We start from the raw sequence: 25,230 nt of genomic DNA on the forward strand, positions 1-25,230 counted from the left end.
CGAGACAGGGCTTGTGGACCCCCAGAGACCTGCAGTGTCCTGAGGACAGGACAGCCCCCACGGACTCACCAGTCCCCCTCTCTTACTCTTTCAAGGGGGGTTTCACCCCAGCCGAGGCTACTCTGGCTTTTCTGAACACCTTCACTGTTCATTAATCAACTGTCTGTTAATAAGGCAGACACCAGCCTCATTAAAGGTGACTAATTGCCCAGGGAAATGACCTCAGAGATGAGCTCCAAGGCAGGGACACTGTCAGCCAACAGCAGGTATTTACCCACATCCTTCCCCATTCCCGCTTTCCTGTGTTAACAGTAACGGAATCAAACTGCTGGCCCTCCCCATGGATGTAACAGTCCCAACACACCAGCAAAGCTCTCCCCAGATTCCCCCCCCCATCACACCATTTTGGGGTTGGGTGTCTCCGGGAGGGATGTGCCATCACCAGCCTGTCTCTCTCCAGGGATCAGGCGAACTGGGACCTCCACGGTGTCACTGCCTGGGGAAGGAAGAGGCAAACCAGTCACTCCTCTGCCTATGCCCCCCCCTCCCCACAGCCCTGGCCTGTCGAAGTCCCCCTGTCTCCTACTGGGACCCGGAGTGACCTCCCTGCCCCAGCTGCCGCCTCTGGGGGTCCCGAGGGACCGGCGCGGGTGGGCCCAAGGTCAGCACTGCAGTTCCAGCCTGCTCTGCCCTTCCCTCGGGGCAGCTGAGGACAGGGCTGCTCCCCACAGCTGGTGAACATCTGCCCAGCCAAGCAGCTTCCCTCCAGCACACACAGCTGTCAGACGCTCTCCGAGCTCTAATCCCGACCAGAAAGGCTCCTCAGGTTGGAATATCTCCCCCGGGAAATGTCTCAGACCCCCCTGACAGCTGAGGAACACCACATGGCCAGGAGGTCCTGGCAGGGAGGTCATGGGGAGGTCGTGGTGGGGAGGTCGTGGTCAGAAGCCGTGAGCACAGACCAAGGGCCCTTTGCCATCAGCCAAGAGAGATGGGGGATAGGCAGGATGCCGTGTCCTCTGAAGGGAGGGAGGGTTTGTGCCCTGAATGTGGTTAATCAAGAGTCTCAAAGCAGCCCTGAACCATGATCTTATTCCTCACAGGGATTTCACAAATGCTGGTTTCCCTGTGAATTTGATGGGGTCTGAGAATGTTCACAGGGAAGCTTTAAACTGTGTCCTCCAGAAGGGAGGGCTCAGACCAGCAGGACAAGTTCACATCCAAGCAATGGAAGGGACTGGAAACAATGTTCAGCCTCAGACCAAGCCCCATCTTATTCAATTGATTATTTCGGGTTATTTCAATGTGGAATCGCTGTCCCTGGAGGTGTTCAGGAAATGACTGGACGTGGTGCTCAGAGCTCTGCTCTAGCTGACAAGGTGGTGATTGGTCAAAGGTTGGACTTGATAATCTTGGAGCTCTTTTCCAACCTTAATTATTCTATGATTCTAACTGTTTCTGAAAACATGGATTTCCAGTCAAAGCCTCAGTGCTGGCTCTACTCTGACCTCAATCCTTTCCTCCATCTTTTCCCACCGTTCAAGCTTAGGAATAGTTCAGGCTTTTGGCTTAGGGCAGAGCAGAAGGACACTCTAGGCACAACCCCCCCATCCCAGCCCCCTCCTCCCCACACCCCCATCACCCACCTGCTGCCCCCCCTTCCTCGGGGCGGGGGGTCCGGAGGCTGCCCCGGCACAGGGAGGCCCCTCGGACGGAGCTGCGGAACCGATCCTCCACCTCTGCCTCGGCTGCAGCAGGAGACACCTCTGTAAGGCAGGGCCAGACCCCACAGCTCCCCTGTCCCTCTCACCACAGCACAGGGCCCCCCAGGCCCATGGGACCAGGGGCTGCCATCTCCTGGTACCCACTCCCTCCATCCTACACCATCCCCGGGGAGCTGAGCAGGTTCCAGACGCTCCTGCCAGCACAGGGCAGGGATGGATGCCCAGAGATGGGACATCCAACCACTTTTTCCAGCAAGATTGGCATTGACCAGCTCATGGGGCACACAAAACTCCAGCTGGTCCCAGCAAACTCCTTCCTGTCCTCACGGAACAAGAGGGAAGTGGGGCCAGCACTGGAATGCTGCCGCACGCTGTGTGTGCCTTGTCCACGTGCAGTTCAGGGTGGCAGCTCGGGGAGGCTCAGGCTTGCAGCAGGATGGAGGTACAGGAGCATCTCCGAGGGACCCGACAGAGCAGGGCTTGGACAGCCTGGCACAGACACCAGAGATCGCCGGAGTTTGGGAGCCCGGGAGAAGGACCAGCCCAATTCAGAGATCTCTGGCAGTGCACTTCCATGCACAGACACACAGAATGGACCAGAACAATCAGAACTTCTCATGGTCAGAGACTGCCCCGTTCACCTGAGAAACTGGGAGGGGCCAGGGACCAGCCTGGAACTGGGAACAATTCCAGCCTGAAACAGTCTGGGACAGAGAGACTTACTCCCATGCTTCCCTCCTCCCCTGGCCGTGGATACCTGGTCTGTATTCCTGAAATACAGCTGCAAACTTCTTCGTTTATACACTAATAAATCCTTGGGAATCTACAGCCCCTCATGCAGGCTGAGCCATGGTTCTGCACACACAAAGCAGAGGTGTCTGAGAGTGCAAACCCAGGGTGCAGGAGCACAGCATTCCATGCACAACAGGCAGGATTGCACCAGGACTTGGAGGTGTTTACTGCTAAAATAACTGTGTTCCTCCAAAAGTCTCTCTTCAAGCAACATCTCTTTTACCTTCACTGAGTCTAAAATGAACACATCAATTTAAACAGCTGAGAGCAGAAGAATTTGGAAGCAATTAAGGGCCCAAATGCACAGATTAGACATTTCACTACAAATTTGCCCTCAGCAAACAAACTGCTGCCAGGTTTGTGCTGCCACAGAATCAGGTGATGGTGACGGGACAGGAGGACCAGGGAGAAGGGGGATCACCAACTGCCCTCCATGTCTTTTTGGGAGAGTAGCACCTCACTCCTCACCTCCTCCAACCACGGATGCCTGTGTGACTGCTGGGAACATCCCCAGGGACATTGTGCCACCACTTATTTTACCTCTCTGCTCTGAACACTGCCCTTAAACCAGATACTCCCTTCCTGGACTTCCTCACCTCTAACGACCCGAGCAGCTTCCAAAAGCCTTTGCTCCCAGAGACACCCTCTCAGGTGCCATCCCTCCTCTCAGTGCAGAGTTTCATTCCAACACCACACGACTCCCAGTGCAATGGGACATGGGGGGACACGGCGTGTCCGTCTCGGAGCACAAGGACTTTCCTCTCACCTGCCAAGGACTTGTACCCAAGAAACCTGTCAATCTTTTGCTGGCAGTGCTCCTGCTCCTCGTACGTCAGCAGCTGGTAGATAAACTGCCAGATGACTTGCTTGGCCGGTGTGTCCAGCACCGGGTACACATCCACAATGAGAGTGTCAATGTTCCTGCAGAACGGGAGAGAGAGGGCTGGGCAGGGAGTGCATCCCCAGGGCACGGTCCCCCCACGCCACTTCCGGGGGCTCCGGCGCCTCCCAGCCCGCCTGCACCGGGATCTGGGCTGCGGGATCACCTCGGAGCCTCCAGCACGAACCGATGGTTCCACAGCAGAGGTGCAGGGGTTAAAAGCCATGTGGATGTGGCACTTGGGGACATGGGTTAGTGGTGGCCATGGCAGTGCTGGGGGAATGGTTGGACTCGATGGGCTCAGAGGGCTTTTCCAGCCTAGGCAATTCCATTATCCTCTGAGTAAGAAGGGTGAGGAAGCACCAGAAAGCAGAGAGAAACCCTGGAAAGACCTGAATTTTGACGAGCAGCAGGTAAGCAGGCTGAGGGGCAAATGCACCAGGGAGGGTGGCTGGGCTGGCAGCCTCCCATGGCTGAAGATTTTAATCTCATTTTGGCTCTATGGTGTGTAAAGATGGGGAAAGGGCTGTTGGGAATAGCAGGGCTGAGCACCTGATCCAGGGAGGAGGATAGAACAGCCTACAACAGGAAGAAATTCCTCCCCTGTGAGGGTGGGGAAGCCCTGGCACAGGTTGCCCAGAGAAGCTGTGGCTGCCCCATCCCTGGAAGTGTCCAAGGCCAGGTTGGACGGGGCTTGGAGCAACCTGGGCTAGTGGGAGGTGTCCCTGCCCATGGCAGGGGGTGGGACTGGAAGACCTTTAAGATCTCCTCCAATCCAAATCATTCCATGATTTTGTGACAGACCTCAGTAAAACACTGCTGGAAGACCAAGCAAGAGCAGGAAACAAGGTCACTGTTGAAATCCAGAGTGTGCCAGGGGATCAGTTTGGATCCCTGCAGCAGGACAGGGGGCATGAGCTCCATGGCAGGACAAGGGCTCTGCAGCCACAGCCATTCCCGTGCTGCCACCAAGGGAATGCTGCAGCTGAGATGCTGAGAAGAGTGAGAAGACAAAGATGAACGTGGAGAGATTTACTGGAAGAGGTGGAACAGGATCTGTGGCTGTCAGGGACAGCTGGACAACAAGAGAGCCTGCACTGGGGGGACCAAGGGATCAGGGGTGACAGAATTAACCTGAAAAGCTGAAGGGTCTGCCCTGCCCTCAGGTGGGACACTGGACAGAGACGGGCTCGTGCCCTGTGGATACACACCAGGGAACACCCAGCTGGGGACAGCAGAGCTCGCTGTGACTGACCCCCAGCCAGCTCTGCCTCTGCTGACACCAGCTCGGGCCGGGCACTGCCACAGGCTGGGCACCAGCACGGGAGGAGTGGAGCTGCCATGGAGTTACCGGTGTTGGAAGAAGCCTTCCAGCGCCTTGCAGATGGTGTAACGCTCGGGTGGGGTCAGCAGGTGCTCCAGCTGCTGCGTGAAGGTCCTTCCTTGAATCTTGATGCTAGAGGGGAGAATCTCTGCAACCCACTGCAGGGAGGTGAGGGAGGAGGAGCTGCTCGGGGACTCAGGAGAGTCAGAGTCTGCAAAAAAAAATTCCATCTTTTCTTGGTTTCTTTTGAGGGCAGTGGAACAGTTTGAGTGCCACTGGCTCTGTACTCTGAAGGAGGTCAGATTGGATGGGGTTTGGAGCAAGCTGGTCTAGTGGAAGGTGTCCCTGCCTATGGCAATGGGGTGGAATGAGATTATCCTTAAGGTCCCTTCCAATCCGAACCATTCTGGGATTCTGTGGTTATATGAAGCAGCGAGCTGCTGGGTTTTGTTTCTGGCACACATGCAAACAAGTTGGCATCCCAAGGCTCCTAATGTGGGACTAAGGGCAGTCCACTGCTGCTCCAGAGGGAAGAGCCAGTCCCTAATTCCTGGGTCCCTTCATTGTGGAGCAGCACCCCAACGACACAGTGACCCTCCTGCCTCCACACGGCTCTGGAACCGCAGCAGTGCCCACGCTGTGCCCTGGGCTGGGGTCCTGCTGACACCACCCACTGCCCCAGACACCCTCAGCTCCTGCTGACTCCTCACCAGCAGCGAGTAAATTATTGATCCCAGCAGCAGGATAATTATCCTGCAGAGCACAGCCCATCCACAGCCATGGGATTGCGCAGCCACCATGGATGCACAGGGTTGGGTTACTGCGGCCAAGTACACGGCACAGACTGCACAGAGAGGACATTGGCAGGGGACACCAAGGACAATCACACAGCAGGATGAGCCCTCCTGGAGAGCAGCCAAGCCTGAGATCCAGCCTGATCCCAGAAAGCAAGGGCTGTGTGCCCTGGGGAGAGGAGCATCCCCCAGGCAGCGCCTGAAACCTGCTGAGCCTGTGGAGGTGCTCAGCAATTCCCTCCTGCACCGGGAGCTGAGGAGCTGCTGTGGGCTTTCTGCCGCTCCAGACCCTCCTCCCCACTCTTACCATTGGAGATGTTGACGATCCCCTCTTCCACCACCAAGGTGGGCATTGCCCCACTGCCCTGCAGCATCGACACCACCTTGTCATGGGAGCAGTTCCTGCGGGCACAGCAGAGCCGGGTCAGTGCCGCCTGTCCCCGTGGGCAGCACTGTGGGCAGCACTCCCAGGAGAGCAGCAGGGAGAAGGAGCTTGCAGCTGCCTTCATTTCTCTTGGAAAAGCCTCCTCGTGCTGCTCAGAGCCATGTTTGGGACCTGCTGTGATTCCCCTGGTTTCTCTCAGTCTTTGCTTGCTTTTACCTGAGCTGCACAGGAAGGAGCTTCCAAGAGAGAGAGAGCCTGGATCGTGCCCCAGGAGTGGTCTCCCCACTCTACCTGCCCCAAGGAATAACCACAGGGATTCCTGTGGAGCTCATGGCACATGAAGCCAGTGTTCAGCTACACCCAGACCCAGAAAATGAATTTTCCTTTAAGTGACACAGTGCTGCGGGTCTCTCCTTGCCTGTCCTAATTCCACACGATAAGAAAATGCAAGGTGAATATAAAGTGTAATTTTGTAGGCAAAAAAATCTTGGTCTGCCCTTGGAGAAGGGTATGGGCTGGGCTGGGACAATGACTGCCAAAACAGGCTCAGAGGACAACCCTCAACTCATCTCCTCTATTTTCTGGCAATGCTGCATCAGCCAACAGTTTGCTGGATCAGCTGAAACGTGAGAACCTGAGCCCTGACAGAAGCAGCATCAGATGTTTAACCTTTAAATATTCATCACTCTCTCTTATCCTATAGCCTCCTCTAACCCTTTGCTCTTGGTTTTTGTGTAGAAAGACCAACCAAGGACACAGGGGCTGCTGCCCTGAGCTGGTGAGGGCCCCTCTGGTTCCATTGCTTTGGTGCACAAATAATATACAGAAGAATAAACTTCTGGGTGAAAATGTGATTCCCATGTGGCTTTAAGCTTATGATCCCATCCTGGGAGTGATTCATGGGCTGAATGGTGCTCTGCTGCTTTCTAAAGCAGGTGTTTAACACATACAGATTAACTCAGAGAGGCTCAAATTGGGGTCTAGGGTTGGGCTGCAGTCAGGACCCCAGTTATATAGACTGTCCTGCATCATTATTTGCACAGAGAAATCAGAGGAGGAGCAGGGATGGAGAGAAATGCTACTCTTGGAGCAAGATTTGGTAAAAGAATATTAAAGGAAATGTCCCCATGGGGCAAAACCCCTCGTGCACCAGAGCAGACACCTCTCCAGGCCCAGCAGCTCTCGTTTCTGGGGCACAGGAGTGACCCCACACGTGTGCTCAGCCCCTGCCAGCCCAGCCCCTCACACAGGGGGCCTGCAGAGCTCTCACCTCATGTCCAGACCGTTGAGGAACAGGATCCTGTCTCCAGCTTTGAGAGCAGCCTTCTCTGCTGGGCTCCCTAAACACACAGGGACAGGAGGGGCTTCAGCTGGTGGCACCTACTTGGGATGGGGTCCCAGCTCCCCAGCCATGCCCAGGACACCCCAGGCAGGGCACCCACTGCTGCTGGGTGTCCTGGGACCCTTCACCCAGCTGGGTGCCAGCACCCAGCCTGCACTGGGAACACTGGTGTCACGTCAGGACATTCACTGAACACACACTTTCCACTTTTCAAAACGAGGAGTGGATGAAGCCAAACTAAATTGTATCAAAGATGCTCATTATTCCTCTGGGAAAACTCCATCACGGAGCCTTGGAAAAGTCCTTTTTGCTCTTTTCTAGCAAACAGCACTTCACATTTCAAGTTCAGAGCTGGGATCAATAAGTGATTTTGAATCTCATGGCTGGAACTGTTCTTACCTGGCAGGACAGACTCGATCCACACTGGGGCATGGCCACGGAGTGTGAAGCCAAAGCTCCTGTTGCCTTTATAAACTCGCACGGTTCTGCAGGACAAAAAAAGCAAATGGGACATGAGAGTCCAAGATTTGGCCCTTGTTTCCTTCCCCAGCCCCTCCACAACCCTGTTAGCCCAGGTATCTCCTGAGTGCTCAAGTCCCCAACATTCCCAGTGTCCCCACAAGGTCCCCTTTGGTACCAAAGTCTTTCAAACGTTGTTTTAAAGTGGAATGTGGGCTAAATATACATCTATTTAAAGGAGAGATATATGTGTATATATATCCAGTCTGTGATTCTTTATTACACAGAATTAGAAGGACAATGTGGTTTAGGGAGCAAAGGTCTCATAGGTTGATGAGAGAGGAATTAAATTCCTCTAGGAAATTTTGGAAGGAGCACTGGGAAATCTCCCTGCTGGGAGGCTGATTGGAGCAGGGAGTTGTTCCTGCAGGGAGCTGGGGGAAGGCAGCATTACCAGCAAGATCCTGTGCTGGCAGGGAGGGAGACTGTGCTGGAAATGGGTTTTGGACAAGTCACATGGAAATTATCCTGGCAGGAAGGCGAGCTGGAGCCAGACACCCTGGATTGCCCAGATCCTGCTCTCTTGTTGGTGAGACGGAGCTGGATCAGAGCAGGAGCCACGGCCAGGGCTCTGCACCCTCCAAGGCTGCTGAGGTCTGGCCATATGGGCACGGGAAGTGGGTTAATCCCTGTGCTCCAGGGATTGTCCGTCCTTCCTCCCACGGCCTCACGCCCAGACACTTGCTGGGGCAGGGCAGGACCAGTCATAGACTCACAGAATCATGGAATTGTTAAGGTTTGAAAAGACCTTTAAGATTATCAAATGCAACCATCAACCAGCACCACCACCACATTCACCACTAACCCATGTCCTCTAGTGCCACATCCACATGGTTTTTGAACACTTCCAGTGATGGGGACTCCACCACTGCCCTGGGCAGCCTGAGCCAGGGGTTGACAATCCTTTCTGTGAAGAAGTTTTCCCTAATATCCAATCTAAACCTCCCCTAGCAACTTGAGACCATTTCTGCTCATCCTGTCACTCGTTATCTGGGAAAACAGGCTGACCCCCACCTGGCTACACCCTCCTGTCAGCCTGCTCTCTGCTTGGGTACCCTGCACCCCACTGGCACAGCTGGGCACCCTGGATCCTGCTGGCACAGCTGGGCACCCTGCAGCCCACCCAGCAAGGAGCCAACACCTCCTCTCAGCCTGCTAGTGCCACCTCAGCTCATCCCAGCCAACCTTGCAACGCTGAGGGGACCCAAAGCTGTCCCAGAGCCAGGGCGGGGCACAAACCTGCCCAGACTTTGAGAGGGAGGGGTGTTTGTTCACCCCGATCCCAGGAGGGTTTCACAGGGAACACATCCCCTTTCCTCGTGCCCCTCCCTTTCCCTGGCATCCCTCCCCCGTGCTGCCCTCCACACCGAAGCAGGCGGTGCTGCCACGACCCCGGGGGGCTCCCAGGAGAGGTGTTACCTGCGGGCAGCCCCCGAGGCCACACTGCTGGTGACGAGGGAGGTGCTCTTGCGCAGGCTCTTGCTGAGCTCCTCGTGGCTGCGGGGCACGGAGCTGGCGCGGGTGGACACGAGCAGCCGCTCCTGGTGGTCCTCGCTGCGGCTGCGGCGCAGGCGGTTGCTGTGCTGCTCGCTCTTGGAGCGGCACAGTTTGCTGATCAGGCTCTGAGACACCACCTCGTCAAAGCGTTGCCGGTGCTTCTTGGGGATGAAAATCCTGGGGAAACGAGACGGGGAGTGAGGAGCGGGGCCGTGGCAGCTGTGGCATAGAGCTCCGGGTCCAGCCACGCCTGGAAAGGAAAGAGCAGAACCCCTCGTGTGCTCTTGACCCCAGTCCTTCGAGAGTTGTAAATGCCAAGGCTGAGAACACCAGGGATGCTGGGGACACCAGGGACACAATTGCACCTCTTCCCCGTCCCATGCACAGCTCCACTGGGGCAGTGATGTCAGACCCCTCCTACAGACCTGCTTCTTCCCCAGCACATTCTGGAACCCCCACAATGTTGCTCGCCACCTCCTGCCCCAAACTCTCTGCTGGGAGCTCTGGACTTTGCTATCCTGGGCCCCTGCCATGCACATCCCCACATTCCAGCTCTCCCCACAGCCAGGCAGGAGCCTCATGCCCTTTGGGAGATGTTGGTGCTGGAGGGGTGAGTACAGTGATGCTGCAGGCAAGGGGACAGCACTGGGAACTCACTCTGTTTTAGGTCACCTCCCCTCTCCTGGCAGGAGCAGCCACGTGGCCTTTGTGCCCCCACAGGGACCCCCGGGATGCTCAGGGGGTGCACAGGGGATGCAAAGCAGGGCCCCAGGAGGGTGCAAGAGGGCCCCGTTGGCACCACTCCTACCTTGGCTGGGGTAAACCCCCTAACACCAGGAGGCACTTCTTCTTTTCTTTTGCCTTCTGCCATCACAACAGCGAGATGCTGACACCTGCTCACCTACCCCTACCCTTTGTTTGCACATTTAGGGGCTTCAGGAGGAGCCCTTATCTCTGAGTGTTTCTATAGCAACCCCTCCCTGCACCTCGCAGCTGTGGTGGCTCGTTAGACAAAACCATCTCGTGGGGTTCATTAACACTCCTCACCTCGAGCTCCTTGTGTTATCACAGCCTCACTGGGGTGTGAGCACACTCCTGGCTGCCTGGGGATCACGTCTCCCATGGGAGCAAGAACTGGGCCAAACTGGTGTCAGAGGACCCAGAGGAATCTGCTCCGAGGGGCTGCACCGGCAGGACACGGCTGGAGAGGCTGGGGCTGGTGGGGGGATCCCACAGGGCTCCCTTGGGCAGCTTCACCAGGGGAACACAAAAACCTGGGTGAAGCCAGAGGAGGAGGAAGGGGAGGCTTCAAATCCCAGATCTACCAGAACCAGGACATCTTTATTTCCCCCCAACAAAAGGCAGAACTCAAAACAAGAGCTGCTGCAGGAGGAGAAGACAGATCATAAGCCACCCGAGGCTGGCAGATGCTCACATAGAGCATCTGGTAACAATTTAAAACAAGTAACACATTGGTGCAATTCCCAGGCGATGTATGATTAAGCAGCAACTAGAAAAGAATGAAACTGTGCTAACAAACAGTTCACCCAGATGTGAGCTCTGGGACAGGGTGGCCACAGCCCTGGGGCAGGGGAGGATGTGGGTCCCCCACACCTCTGCCCCAGGCTGGGTGCCCACCAGGGAGAAGTCCGGGTTCCTCGCAGGCAAAATGAGCACAATCCCATTTAATTGGCCAAATTAAATCGGCCCTGCTTATTCCAGCAGAGCTGTCCCACTTTACACCAACCTCTGCTTCACCACGGGGCTGCCAGGCACCAGGATGGAGCACAGCTCCCTACCCAGGCACGAGGACACGAGCTGCACCATCCACTGCCTTACTGCTCCAAGAACAACGCTGCCTCAGCAAGGAGACAGCTGAGTGACTACAAATAATCCCACTAAACATGCAAAATAGTTCCCTTCTGCAAAACCTGGATGGCCCTGTGCTGCTTGGGGATCCCTGATCCCTGCGATTCAGAGGGTGCCAACACCTGAAACGTGTGCCCAGGTCTGGTGCATCAAAGGGACCCATCAAAGACAGCATGTGGGGTCATTAGAGTGGATGCCTCAGTTCCAGCAGGATACCACCCATGAAGCACACACTGGCACTGGCACCGGCACCAGCACTGACATCAGCACCGGCCCAGGGCAGGTGGTGCCTGGGGCTTTGCAGAATCCTGCTATCCCATGGGATAAACCTGGTTCTGCCCATTGGCATGGCACGGAGGAGCAGCACCCAGCTGGGACGTCCCTCTTCCGGCAAATCCCACCGGGATTCACGGAGCAGGGATGCACCCACCCCATTTGTGGAGGTCAGCCCGGGAGCAGCAGCAGAGCCATAAAGCGCTGACCTCATGCACCTCTTCCTCCTCCTGGGGTGCTCCAGGTCAGCTCTGGCTCTGTTTCCCGTTGGAGCAGGGATGGGAAAGGCATCCCCATCCCCGGGCACTGCAGCCCTTTGCACGCTCCGTCCCCGTGCAGGGTGTGCTGAGCCCCAGGGCACCAGCCCTCCTCTGCAGCGGTTTGGCACCTGCTCGGGAGGATTCACTCTGCTCCAACACACAGATGTGAATTCAGGGCGTTTTCCAGGCCAGGAGAGGCCCCAGAGGCTCTAGCCTTCTTCACCTTCACCCCATCCCCAAAGCAGCCAGGTCAGGCCAGTGGCACAGTGCTGTGGGTTGGAAAAGTCTCTGCCAGTGCCCAGTGCCCATCCCCAGGGCTCAGCTCTGCTCAGGGCTCCCTTTGGCGTGTTCAAACACATCTCAGTCTGTGTCACACTCGCTATTTTCCAGCTCCCAGGTAGGTCACTGGCCACCCACCCCCAGGCAGACAGTCCCACTCCTGCAGCCCACCCTTGCTGGGAGCTGGCTCCCCGATTTCCCAGCCCAGCACTCTGGAGAATCCCCTCTTCCACACGCACGTGTCCTGCGATGGGTGCTGAGCTCACCTGGACGGCCCCACCCCGGGATGCTGAGCCTCACTGGAGCAGGATGTGTCCCCTTGGGAGGGCAGCAGGGTCAGCTCCAGCCCTGGCTGGGGCAGGTGAAGATGCCCCAGGTTTGCTCAGAGCTCGTGCTCAGCCAGTCTGGGAGCGAGGGGTCCCCGGGCCTCGCTCCATCACACCCAGCACCCCCAAGCCCCCTCCTCACCACCCACCCCTTGGCTGGCCTACAGCCACAGAGACAAAGCAGGCCCAGATGGGCTCTTCCTGCTGCTCCCCAGCACCCCCACCCCAATTTTTCATCTGAGCTTCGCTCGACTCCCCCCAGCAGCCTGTGCCACCACCACGGTGGGCACGGGGCAGTGGTAGGACTGCCCCAGTACCAGAGCAGGGTCCCCACAGCCCTGGAGAGCAGAGCCCTCGTGGGGATGCCCGTGGGGCACGAGGCTCTCCCAGCACCCCCCCGGCCACGGAGCCCACGCGGGGGAACGGAGCAGGGACACGTACCGAAAATGCCGAGAGAAACTCCGGTCCTTCCCCATTTGTCAGGGTGCGTCGGGAACAAAAGGGAGATGCTTCAGATCCTCATGCAGCTGAGCCCCAGCCTCGGCTCACGCCCACGACACGGCCGGATCCAACAACCCAACCCGCGCCAGCCGGTGCCGCCCTGGCGCGTGGCACCCCCGCGGTGCCGGGACCGCAGCCAGATGGGCCGGAGCGCCAGCGACCCACCTGGGCCCAGCCCTGCTGCCCTCGCCTGGCTCCCGCCACCTCGCAGTGCCAGGTGGAGGTTTACCATCGACCGAGAGCCTCCGTCCGCACCCGCCGGCCCTCAGTGCCACTTCTGCCCTCCCTGCCCGGCTCTGCCCCGGCTCGCAGGCACCAGCCCTCTCTCTTTCCCTAAAAACTGCAGTCGCTGTGATTTCCAGCTGGAAGGATCTCGTAACAGAAAGGAGGGCACGGCTCGGCGCCGAACTCCGGGGGGATGCCTCCCTGGTGCTAATTAGTTGACTTCTAAAGTGCTTCTGTTTAAATTACGTGCTGCTGTAAGGGGTGAGAAACCTTAAAGGCAAACGGCGGCGGGTGTGTGGATGTGGGCGTGGAGGTGGAGCTGCCGGGCTGCACCCGGATCAGCATCAGGACCAGAGTCCTGGGCCCAAACCCCCCCAAGGAGCATCCTTTACCCTCAGGGTAACACAGCAGTGCTTTGCAGCAGGAATAAAAGATAAAACCCCATCTCTAATTTAAATAACGCCATCTTTAAGCGCAGCACTGGTGTTTGATGAAGAGGATGTGAAGCTTCCCAGAGCTGCCAACATCAGATACAATCTCCAGGTAGCAGCAAAGGAAGGAAAGATGAAAAATGTATGGTTTAGCCTCAAAACAACTAGCAAAGACCTGACCTTGACTCTGTTAGTTGTGCAGAAAAACACGTCCCAGGGTGGATTAAAACACTGAGCTATGCTCGGATTATGTCTGAACTGTGCTATAGAATCAGCTACTGGTCTGGAAAAGCCCTTCTGCCCTGGCTAAATGCTAAAATTTGGCCTGTTGGCTTTACCCATGGAACGGGAATTCTGCTTGTGTACCTCAAATTCTGCTTCTCAAACCTCACGTGCATGGGAGGGGGGTCACAGCCTCGCACTGGCCTCCAGCACCAGCAGCTCCCACAGCTCCCACAGCTCCCACAGCTCCCACAGCTCCCACAGCTCCGGGGGGATGTGGTGCCTCCAGACCCTCCTGCACGAGTGGGACTGGCTCCAGCCCAACAGCAAGCATGGAGCTGTGATTTCCACAGGGGCTGCTATCCCATTATCCCCGTGCTGGGAGGCTCCATAATCACTCATCTGGCTGCAGATGTTCTGCAGATGGGACTGTCATTATCATTAAAGAAGAATGAAGGTGCTTCTCCGCCCGGGAGTGCAGACAGGGTGGGATGCAGTGGCCATGCACTGGGCTGGGAGCCCCTCACAGCCCTTTCCTGGCCACCCAATTCATCCTTGGGGACAGCCCAAGACCCCCGACACCTTTTGGGGAGGTGACACATCCCTGCACCAGCTCCAGTAGCGATTGATGGAAGATTCCCCCTGAAGCAGTGCCACAGCCCGTGCCTGGCTGGGGGTGCCCCCTCCCCATCAGCCCTGGCACCCTGCAGTGCTCTCAAACCCGGTGTCTCTGTGCCCAAACCACACTGTGCACCAAGAGCCAGTGGTTTTGTCCCTGTCCTGGCAGGGATGGGCAGCCCCACAGCTGCTGGGGACACACCAAACCTTCAAAGAAACCCCAGAAAGACCTTTTCTGCAACTTCCACCCTGCCTGGCATCACCCCGCAGGTATCGGGGACAGTGGCCAGGTGAGTGGGTGCAGATGGGGCTCGAGGCCACCCCACTCTCACAGACAGGTCCCCAGACCCCCTGTGACACAACAGGAGAGACACAGGGCCATCTTCAGCCCATGTGCACCCTGTGTCCCACACCAGCACCCTGGGGTGCAGGGACCTGTGTCACCCCCACTTTTCAGACCACACCTGCTGCCCCCCCCCCCCCCACTTTCTGCTTTCTGCCTGGAACAGCAGCACAAAAGCAGCTTTTCCTGTTTTCTTCGAGACACTGGAAAACTTGGACCAAGTAACCACTTCCCCAAATAAAAGTTGTGACTCCAGCAGGGTGCAGGCAGGCCAGGCTGATCCCATCTGCATCCCAGCCAGAGTTTGATTTGACAAAGGAAATTAATCTCCTATCAGGAGATTTTGCACCGAGGCATTTTGGTCATGACCTATTTGAACTCCACCAATAAAAAAGGAACTCACTCCCAATTGTCTCGCTGGTAGCACGTTTTGTTCCCTGCTGCCCTAATTCCCTTTTTTTTGGGCAGTTGAGCATATGCTGGGCTATCAGATTAGGGATTGTTTTTAAATGGAAGAAAACAAGAGCTGCTTTTCCTCCATTACTGTCCTGCCAGTGGCTTTTCAGTGGGAGTGCTGGGGCCGTGGACAGCAGGACAGTGTCCCTGTCAGCAGCAGGGGCTCGGGGGGTCACACGTGCTGCATCGGCATCCAAGAGAGCCGGGAGGCTCCCTCCAGCCCTGAAGGAGTGGGTATCTGGAGGGGGGGTGACAAGCAGGGAAGCAGCACAATCCATAATATATAAATCCTGACGGTTAAAATGAAATTTCTTACCCAGGCACGTTCACAGATGGTTGGAGTAGTTTAATACGGGAACACGCCAAGTGATTTTATTGCCGTGCAAAACAAGCTGAGACAAATAGATTGGGAGTGTTATTAACAGGAACTCGGTGGAATTGCTCCCATAATAAGGGAACCCCTGATGGGCAGCAATTTCATCTGTGTCAGGGGGATCAGAAGTGGCTGCTCACCTTGGCCCATCATGGCACCCTCTGGCTTTCCTAAAGGAGAAAGGGGCAGGAGCTGGGGCTGCTTGGGAAGCAAACGGAGCACAACCTAAGCAGTGAAGTACAAACTACCCCCAGCTATCCTCCCTGCAGCACTGAAGCACAACAGGACTTGCAGGAGATCCAAGACAACATTTCACAGTCCAAACAGCCCCAGAGTTATCCCCCAAGGAAGTGGCCAGGGTGAAGGGCTGGATGTCACACACATCCCCCTGTTCCAGTCCAGGTTACCAGGACAATATCTGTGTAACCATCACTGCCGGTGCTTTATTCACCAGCAATGTGGGTCGGTGGGGAGGAGGGGATCTGTGTTTCCCACCAATCCTGCTGCAAACAGATGTTTTTAACCTAAATGGTGCTGCCAGAGGCTGGTGCATTTCTGGTACTGCCTGGGAAACGTGCTGTTCAACGGGAGACGGTGCCCAGGACAGCAGGGTGGGAAAGTACCACAGCCCTGGGAGGTGCCAGAGGGGGGATCCCGCTGTCCCACTCGGCTTGGAGGGTCACTCTGACCCCCAGAGCCCGGGGATGAACCCTGGGGTGGTTGTGCCAGCACTGCAGAGCACTGGGTGCAGAGCCGGTGCCGCTGGAATCGCAGCTCTGCCCTGCTTTGAAACCAGCTCAGAAATAAGAGCAGCACCGAGAGATGCATGCCCCTGGGACCCCGACCTGCCCAAAATAACCCCCTCCCCTCCCCAGGCTGGTGTGGGGCACAGACAGGCCCTGCACACACATCCCAGCACACACATCCCATCACACACATCCCATCACACACATCCCAGCACACACATCCCATCACACACATCCCAGCACACACATCCCAGCACACACATCCCAGCACACACATCCTGGCACACACATCCCATCACACACATCCCAGCACACACATCCTGGCACACACATCCCATCACACACATCCTGGCACACACATCCTGGCACACACAGCCCCAACACGGCCGAGGGGAGCAGAGGGGACAACCCCGGGGCCAGACCCAGCCTCTAGCATTGCAGGTGATGGAATAACCCAAATCAGAGCTTCCCTCTCCCGGCAGAGCCCCTGACCAGAGCAGCTCTGAGCCAACACGGATGATAAGAGTTAATTAACTTCCAGCACCCGTCATTTTTGTGGTGCCAGGAGCTGCTAGATCCCAGAATGGACCTGATTTAAACCCACTGCCCTCGCTCCCAGGAACGGTGCGCTTGTTACTCACCCGAGACAGCTCATCTTCCCCCCTGGCAGCCGGATTTCAGCATCCTTGAGCAGAACTACAACTGTGCACTTTGCCTACACACATCAGCCATATGGGCAGGGGATGGGAGCGGGGAGGACCCGGCGCAGCACGTGCATTATCCCTGCTATCCACAACCAAGCAGATGAAAAAATGTCAGCAAATTAAAATCTGCAGGAGCTTAATTCTGGGCAAATGGGATGAAATCCATTTGAGATAAAAAGAAAGAAAGAAAAAAAAATCCAGTACTGGAAAAGCCCAGCTCGAGGACGTGTCTGCAGCACCGGCTGGATCTGTGTGCTGAGTCGGGGGGTCTGGGGTTATGCTGAGCAGCAGCACTTTGCAGGGAGCACGTTTAAGCCCGGGGGGAGCCCAGGGAGGGGACAGCAGGGAGGGAGGACAGCCGGCAGCAGCAACAGCCCGAAAATAAATACAGCTGGTGCAGAGGGAAGATCCAATCAGGCCAGCGCGAGGGTCAGCGGGAGACGGGGACGTACCGGCCGCTGGCTCTGCGTGGCAGGGGACACACTGACACCCGCGGCCACCACCGTGTGCCCACAGCGGGCTCGGGCAGCTGCCCGGGGCCGGGGAATCGGGGGGGACCCTTATTGGCATCACCCCAGCATCGCCCCCAGCATCGCCCCACCATCCCTGCCCATCCCTGGCCGATGGCACTGCCATTACTGGATGGAAGTGGCTCACCCAGCCCTCCGAGGGCTCCTCTCCTCCAGGCTCTGCAGGGTGGGAGGCACGGGTGAGGCCACGGTCTGGGGTGTGTGGCACTGCCCCCCACATCCCGGGTGGAAAGAGCTCACGGAGAGCTGGGCACAGCCTCGCAGGATGGATACCCCCATGATCCCAAGTCCTTCATGGGGTGTCCCAAAGGACAAACCCCAGGACGCTCCCTGGGTCAGCTCCGATGGGCTCTGCTCACCTGAACTGCACCCACACCCTGCCCGAGGGTGGCTGCCCTGTGCCCTGGGGACAGGCACGACAGCCACACCAGCACCCCACACTGGCACCCCACCCCTGGGCACGGCATCAGAGCTGGGACTCCCCTGCATGGACCCCCACGTGGCACAGACCCCAAACCCCCTCCTCAGTCACCAATGGACTGAACCCGTTTGAGCCATGTGGAAATCAAGGAATTCACAGCACCCCCAAATCCAGAGCACTCGGGAGCCCTCACCACCTTCAGTGAGAGTAAAACACGGAAAGCTCTTTCTTGGAAGCAAACTCGTCAGACAGACGGGAGAGCCCGGGATCAGCACCTGGGATCAGGCACGGCAGCACACACGGCACTGCCCCCCAGCACCCACAGCTGGGAAACCTGGTCTCCAAAGCACCTTTTTTTTTATTTTCCTGACTTCATTTCATTAAGATTATATGGTAAATCTTTGCCCTGAGCTAAATATTTCATTTCCATTAAACCCAGATTAGCTGCCTGATCTGCGGCACCTCTTGCCCAGGCCCTGGCGTTAACATTTCACACGGGGACATGGCCAACCAGGGGGTTTGACCCCGTTTTTTGGGGTGCTGTCCTAGAACATCACAGGGTGGGTATGGGGCAAGCTCTGCTCCCCTCGGGGAGACAGCAACACCGGCTCCAGCCACGCTCCCCTCACTGACATGGGGATTACTGGGATGGGGACACCCTGGGGGGAACCTGCTGTGCCCCCCACAGAGGGGCTTGGGTCCAGAAGAAGATTTGGACACTTACTCAAATCCCCTCTGTGGGGGGAAGTAATCCCATATAATTCCCTGAGGATGATGACAAAGGGGATAGTGAAGGCATTCGAGGCATTTCCACAGATCTTGCTGGGGAAAAGAATTTTCCTGAACTGTGGGGGGTGGGTTTCTTTTTTGATTTAGTTCAGGGTGATGGCTCAGGCCTGGCTCAGTGCCATCCACCCCTGCCCCCAGCCCCAGCTGTTTGCAGGCCATGTCCCTCCAGGATGCCCAGTGGGGACAGGACAGCCTGGACATGGGCACCTGGACAAGGTGGATATGGGGAGACGATGGTCCCCTCTGCACCCTGGCCCTGCAGGGGTCTGTGCCATCGTCCCCAGATGTGGGGGGGCTGCAGGGGACCCACATGCAGTCACAGCAGAGCAGTGGGATGCTGCGTGACAGGGCCACCGACCCGCTCCCCCCGTCCTCCCCAGCGCCAGCCCGGTGGAGACCCCGGCACCGGGGCGTTGTTATGGAAACTGTAATATCTTACAATTCCACTGATTAAAGCAGGAATTGGAAAGCTGGGCCCGGAGCGGGGCCAGATGGAGACCTGATTCCCTAATGGCCATCGTCTCAGCCTGGCCATAATCCCACCACGTGTCCCTGTGCCAGCACCAGCTCTGTCTCCAGTGCCAGCCACGCTGCGGAAGAGCAGCGGATCGGCTGCACCCCCTTGGCACGGCCGCTGCTCCAGGGGCTCAAGAGGTTCTGGGGATCCCAAGCCCGAGGGGAGCATTGCCAGAGCACCCTGGGATGTGCAGCCCCTGCCCAGCAGAGCCCATGGGCCCAGTAGAGCTCCCTCAGCTGCTCCTGCTGCTGGAGCTTCGGTAGCCCTGGCTGAGCCCTCGCCCACCTCCAGCTCTCACCCTGTGGGACTCAGTTTATTTTTTGGCCAGGCTCTTGGGGAATCTCCAGTGGTTCTGCAGCTAATCCCATCTCCCTTCCCAACAACAGCCAGGAATGGGAGCCCTGTCCCCTGCTGCAGGCAGAGGTGGTGGCTCTGTAGGGCCCGTGACCACAGCTCCTGGTGGGGGGGATGTCCACCCATCCGTCCTGGGCAGGACAACCACCCAGGCTGGCGGGCACAGGGATGCCAGGCTGAGATGCCACCAAGCTCAGCTCAGCTGTCCCTTGATAAGGGAGTTGACATCCTCCCTGCAGGATCCTCTCGACCCCTTCCCAACAGGAACCTCCCAACCCAACCCGTGCGTGCACCGCTCAGCGCTGCTCACCCGTCACCGGGGGGCAGAGGGATGGACGCCCATGGTTTGATGGCACCACGGCAGCAGGGAGGTGGCACCTTGTACCTGATGTTGTCAATGAGGTGCTGGTGGGACTCCTGGGTGAGGACCATGCAGAGGGCATAGGCCAGGCACTCCACCTTCCTCTCGGCCGCGTACTGCTTCAGCACGGTGAACACCCTCTCCTTGAGCTCTGGCTGGTCTCCGAGGATGTCGTCCACCTGCCACGTGGGAGCCAGGAGAGGAGAGGGAAGGGCCCCTGAGCAGTGGAACCGTATGCACGGAGGAACTGCCACGTGGAAACGTGTCCGTCTCCCTGCACCACCTGCTCAGCACACGAGGAGGGAACCACGCAGGGAGGAGAGGGAACTTCAGACAGCAGCCCATCACACAGCACTGCTGGAGTCTCACACGCATCCCTGGAATTGCTGTTCCAAACATTTCACCAGGACAGTGGCATGACCCCAAACCCCACACTTTCTGGGTCACAAGTGACCCCACAGGAGTGGCTCTGGCACAGCAGGGATGGGATCAGTCTGGAGTCTGCCTGGCAGAGGACACTGCAATGGGCTTTTGGAGCTATTTAAGCTTCATACTTCATCTATCGCTCCCTGATCCCCTGCACTGTCCTGCCTTTAGCACTGGGAAGCTGCTGGGAAATGGGGAGAGGGAGTGTGAAGGTGAGCACCAGCCCTGGAAACAGCACTGGCAGCTCCCACTTGCTGTCCTGTCCTCTCCACCTGCAACATGCAGAGTAATTACCTAATTACCATCGAGCCAATTACCCTGCATGGGACCCTCCTTATGCACCTCTTCCCGGGCTGGGGGGCTGTCTCTTTTCCTTGGGCAGTGGGAGCTGGTCCCTCATCTGGAGCATGTGCCTGGAATGCAAGAACTCCCTGTGAGTCCCCACCACACCTGTGTGTGTTTGATTTTCCTTCAGGGGGATGTTTTTGTGCTGACAGCAGGTGTAACTGCTGGGTTTAACAGTAGGAAGCAGAGGAGCCCCTCACCCTTGCCCAGGGCACTGGGAGGGGGGTGTGCAGGGCTCTGTGTGCACCCCTGTGGTGGCACTGCCAGGGAGCCAGCAGGCATCACCTGCCCAGGGAAGGAGAAGAGCCATTCCTTCCAGGTGCTTGTCCCACTTGGCAGCTCCCTGGGGAGGCTGACAGCAGCACCGTGACCCCAGCACAGCCCCCCTGGCTCTGCGCAGGCACCGCGGCAGCTCCGGCAGCAGCAGCACTTCAAGGTCACCAAATCTGGGGCAGCCACGGCAGCAGCGTCCCCTGGGCAGGCTCGTGTGTTTCTCAGTTCCCGGGTCCAGCACAGGAATGACAGCCTGTGGTGTTCCTGGTGGGATGCATCCCAGAGGGCTGCTCTTAAATTTTTGCCTGGGCTGAGATTGCAGGGTGGGTGGGAATCACAGAATGATTAAGGTTGGGAAAGACCTCCCAGACCATGGAGTCCAACCTGCGACCGATCCCCACTTTGTCACTCAGCCCAGAGCACTGAGTGCCACATCCAGTCATTCCTTGGATACCTCCAGGGATGGGGACTCCACCACTATGGGGGTGCTGCCACCCTTCATACAGCCCCCAGAGTGTCCCTGAGCATGCAGGGGACAAGAGGAGATGCAGACCTGGGACTGAGACCATGATCACCTCCACTGCCTCCTGGTGATGCCCTCAGGTTGCTGGGACACTGGACCAGCCCAGCTCCAGCCCTGCCCCAACACTACTGATGTGGCCACTGCTCTGTCTGCCAGGTGGGTGTGACTCAACCCAGGGCTCTACGGGATGAAGGAGGCTGGGAAAAAGTGACCTGTGGGCAGTGCAGGTGTGAAACACAAGCCACCAGCACCCTCCGACCTTCCAGCCTGGCGCTGGGTGGGCAGGAGCACCCGGCTGTCGGCAGCCCCTGCCAGAGCTGAGCTCCCAGGTAAGTGAGGGGGTCAGGCACCCCTCTGGGCTTGTTATTTTCTACATCATGTGAAGAAATGAAGCCACTTCAAACATCTGCCCTGTTCATTCCCTCTAGAGAGGCGTTTGCCAGCTGAGCTGTGCTCCAGCATCCAGAAGCCAGCGGCACAATCCTCTGTTCTCAGCAATCCTGTTTCTGTCCAGGCCCTCTGGGCTTGTCACAGGTAGCTTTGCTCAGCAGGGAAGGGAGGTGGCAGAGGTGGTGTGGGTGCTCATGCTCAGCGGTGAAGGGAGGAGACAGAGACTGATCAGGTATTTGCAGCACTGTAACCAACTTGCTCTCCCGTGGTCACCCAAGAATCTTTTGCTTGGCTTAATGTGGTTTCATGAGATGGAGGTGGATGGAACAACCTCCCCTCCTCGATAATCTCCTGTAATCAGCAGGTATCTGTTTCCCATGCCATGCTCAGCCCTATGAATCCAAACCTCAGTGTGTATTTGTAAATCTTTAATGTAGAAGCTGACTGAGGGGATTTGCCTGATACCCACAAATCTCTTTATGGATGTCTTGTTCCTTTATTAACTTGGGATCAAAAAAAACCCCACCAGCCTGGTTATTTTCATAACAGCATTTTAAAAGGCTACTTTGAAATGGAAATTAGAAAGATTGAAAAAACAAGTGTGATCAAATTTATAATTAGCACGAGGCAATGTGTTTGGTTAAACACCCACTAGGAAACTTTCGGGAACGCAATGAAGATGTAATCACATTGATGTTTTCTCTTTTGCAACAAAGTAAGAACTAAAATGTCTACAGGGTGACAGGCTCAGACTTTGAAGGGACATCCAGACACGCAGCAGAGCAGGATCTGCCCCTGTGAGTTTCCCCAACACTTGCAATGCAAAGGAATGAGTACTTGGGGTCACCCCAGGGGATCCCCAAGCTCTTCACACCATCCATCTGTTCTCCCAAGTAATTATCAGACCCTTCTCTCTGGTGTTCATGCCCCAAATCCGCACCCCCGGTTGGTGACCCAGCCAGGAGCATCCCCCCATCCAAGCACACTGCCAAATGTGGGAATCTCTAGACCTCGGCTCAGAGGGTGCCCAGTGCCCCAGCCCTCTCCCCACACCCGGCCTTACCTTCCTGCTGAATTCCTGCGCTTTCTGCCTCCTGTCCCGGCGCACGGCATCGCCGCTGCCCGCGGGGTCCCTCGTGGCTGCCCCGCGCTGGGGCCGCAGCAGCCCGAGCCGCAGGGCCCGCCCGCCGCACGACCCCGCCAGGGCGGCCGCCGCCTCCGGCAGCATCACCGGCATCCCATCGACTTCCAGCACGTAATCCCCCGGCTCGATCCCGCAGGCCGCGGCGGGAGACTCCGGGCTGACGGTGGCCACTCGCGGGGGGCTGCCGCTCGCCAGCTCGAAGCCGAAGCACCCCCGCGGGCCGGGCGGGAGGCTGGCGCGCTGCAGGCGGGACACCACGCCGATGCTCGGGGGCACGTTGCCGCAGCGCCGGGCCAGCGCCAGCAGCGCCTCGCAGCCCAGCTCGGACACGGGCTGGCCCTCGATCTCCAGCACCTCGTCCCCCGGGCGCAGCCCCGCCCGCGCCGCAGCGCTGCCCTCCTGCACCCGCAGGATGTAGCACGGGCCGCAGCCGCCTATCTGGAAGCCGAAGGACTCGGGCCAGCCCTGGTTGGTTGCCGGCATGGCTGTGACTGGAAAAGAAAGAGGGAAAGAAAGGAGTTGTGGTGGCTTTCCTGCCCTTAAGGATAGTTCCTGTAGATGCCATGTGGATCCCGTGGCATGGGGGGTTCTAGTCTGTGCTGTGCCCTCCTCACCGCAGGAAGAAATGCCCCAAGACACTGAATTTGCCCTAGATTTCCCTAAAATAGCATCTTTTCCTCATTCTATCACTGGCTGCTGGCAGTGCCATTAGCAGTGAGGAGGCCACGTTGGCTGGAAAGGTTGGGGCTACACATGGCACCCAGACCACGGCCTGGCACAGCCTCTGTCTCCCGTGTCAGTGGCACCCACCAACCCCTTCTCCCCTGGAGGTGTATTTAGGCATCTGCTTGTGTTTATTTCTCTGGGAAAACGGTTATTTAATTTTCCTGGCAAAGCATATTAATGAACAGATGATCCAAGGACTTAAAACCACCTGATTTTAACCAGCTCTTCTCAACACTCAGTATTTTAGCTGTTTGCAACTACAAAATTACTGCAAATTCATTAGAATTTGCCAGATCCTCTCAGCTCTCCTGGGAGCATTTCTTTGTTCCTCCCTGTCCTGTGTATGGATTGTCCTGATCACAGCATCCTGAAATGGCAAGATGAGGATTTTCAGAAGGACTTGTTTGTGATTCATGAGAAGGGTTCAGACAGGCTTCATGGATGCTCAAGGAGAAATCGGGCACATCAGCCCTGAACATCTGCAGGAGCCGTCTTTGCCCAAGGTAAATCTGACCAGCTGATGTGCACAGTGCACTTGGGTGCCCTTTCCATGCTGCTCATGCCCAGATGACCTCACTGTGGTCCCTTCCAACCCTCCCACTCTGTGATTCTATGATGTGCTGACCCTCACTAAAATAATTCACATGTAGTTTTCTTCTTCATTTGATCCCATCTGTCTGTAAAAATGCTTTTTACTCCCATGTTTATTCCATCTGTGTTACTGAACAGACATTAAGCTCTTACAAAAATGCAACCAAGCTGTTTGACCTGGACAAATTGTCTTACAGACTGTGAAGACTCAGCGTCGCTCAAGAAAACGTCCTCAGGAACACACGTTTGGTGCTCTTCAGATCAAAAAGCCTCAAATAGGCACAGAGCCCAGCAGCAGCCTCAAGGCAGCTTTTGGGGTGTCCCCCCCATGCCTGGGCAGCCCAGGAGGTCCCAGTTTGCTCTGGTCTGTGCTACTGCCAGCACAGCAAAGGTATCCCTTCACCCCTTCACCTCACCTCTACTGGGGCAGGTGGCTCTCTGGGCTCTGATCTGAATCAGAATCAGGGACTACGGTTATCATTTAAAGAGAAAACAAAGCTGTTTTCCACATTAACAGTGTGGATGTCAAGGACCAGAAGGGAAGAGCTGAGGGTGAAGCATGGGACAGCAATGGGATGAAATCCATCTGCGACCAAACACCATCCCTGGGGCTGCTGAGCACAAGTTTTGACAGCTCCAGCAAGAGCCCAGTAAGCACTGGGACAGCTCCAGCCCCACTGCTCCGGGCTGAGCTCCCGGGAAAAGCCCAGCAGAGCAGCGAGGAGCTGCACCCCCCTTCCACCTCTGCGCCCATCAGCTCGAGCACTTACAGAAGTCCGCAGCCATCCGAGCGAGCCGGGGGCTCTCACCGGCAGCAGGTTTGTCCCACTAAGGGGTCGAAGCTTTCTCGAGTCTCCTCCATCACCCCTAGAAGCCAGTCCCCCCTACCCGCAGGGCTCCTGGGAGCATCTTCCCGGCTCCCCTGTCCTCGCTGCAGCCCCCGGAATTTGGGGCCAG

The 25,230-nt window shown here is 57.1% G+C and overlaps 1 protein-coding gene across 1 annotated transcript in view; it reads right to left on the reverse strand.

Moving 5' to 3' along the window:
• The window catches only part of GRID2IP (Grid2 interacting protein), a 37,676-nt gene that overhangs the window by 10,683 nt on the left and 1,763 nt on the right, over positions 1-25,230 (reverse strand). The window contains exons 2-11 of the mRNA XM_017823034.1: positions 22,876-23,447; positions 19,880-20,034; positions 9,180-9,434; positions 7,641-7,726; positions 7,170-7,239; positions 5,822-5,916; positions 4,748-4,931; positions 3,283-3,437; positions 1,647-1,748; positions 402-496 (exon numbers count right to left, since the gene is read on the reverse strand). Of these exons, the coding sequence (XP_017678523.1) occupies positions 402-496; positions 1,647-1,748; positions 3,283-3,437; positions 4,748-4,931; positions 5,822-5,916; positions 7,170-7,239; positions 7,641-7,726; positions 9,180-9,434; positions 19,880-20,034; positions 22,876-23,439 (1,761 nt within the window). The 5' untranslated portion in view covers positions 23,440-23,447. The remainder of the gene's footprint in view (positions 1-401; positions 497-1,646; positions 1,749-3,282; positions 3,438-4,747; positions 4,932-5,821; positions 5,917-7,169; positions 7,240-7,640; positions 7,727-9,179; positions 9,435-19,879; positions 20,035-22,875; positions 23,448-25,230) is intronic.

The sequence above is a fragment of the Lepidothrix coronata genome, unplaced genomic scaffold (assembly GCF_001604755.1).
Source record: "Lepidothrix coronata isolate B3197 unplaced genomic scaffold, Lepidothrix_coronata-1.0 Scaffold101, whole genome shotgun sequence".
NCBI lineage: Eukaryota > Metazoa > Chordata > Aves > Passeriformes > Pipridae > Lepidothrix > Lepidothrix coronata.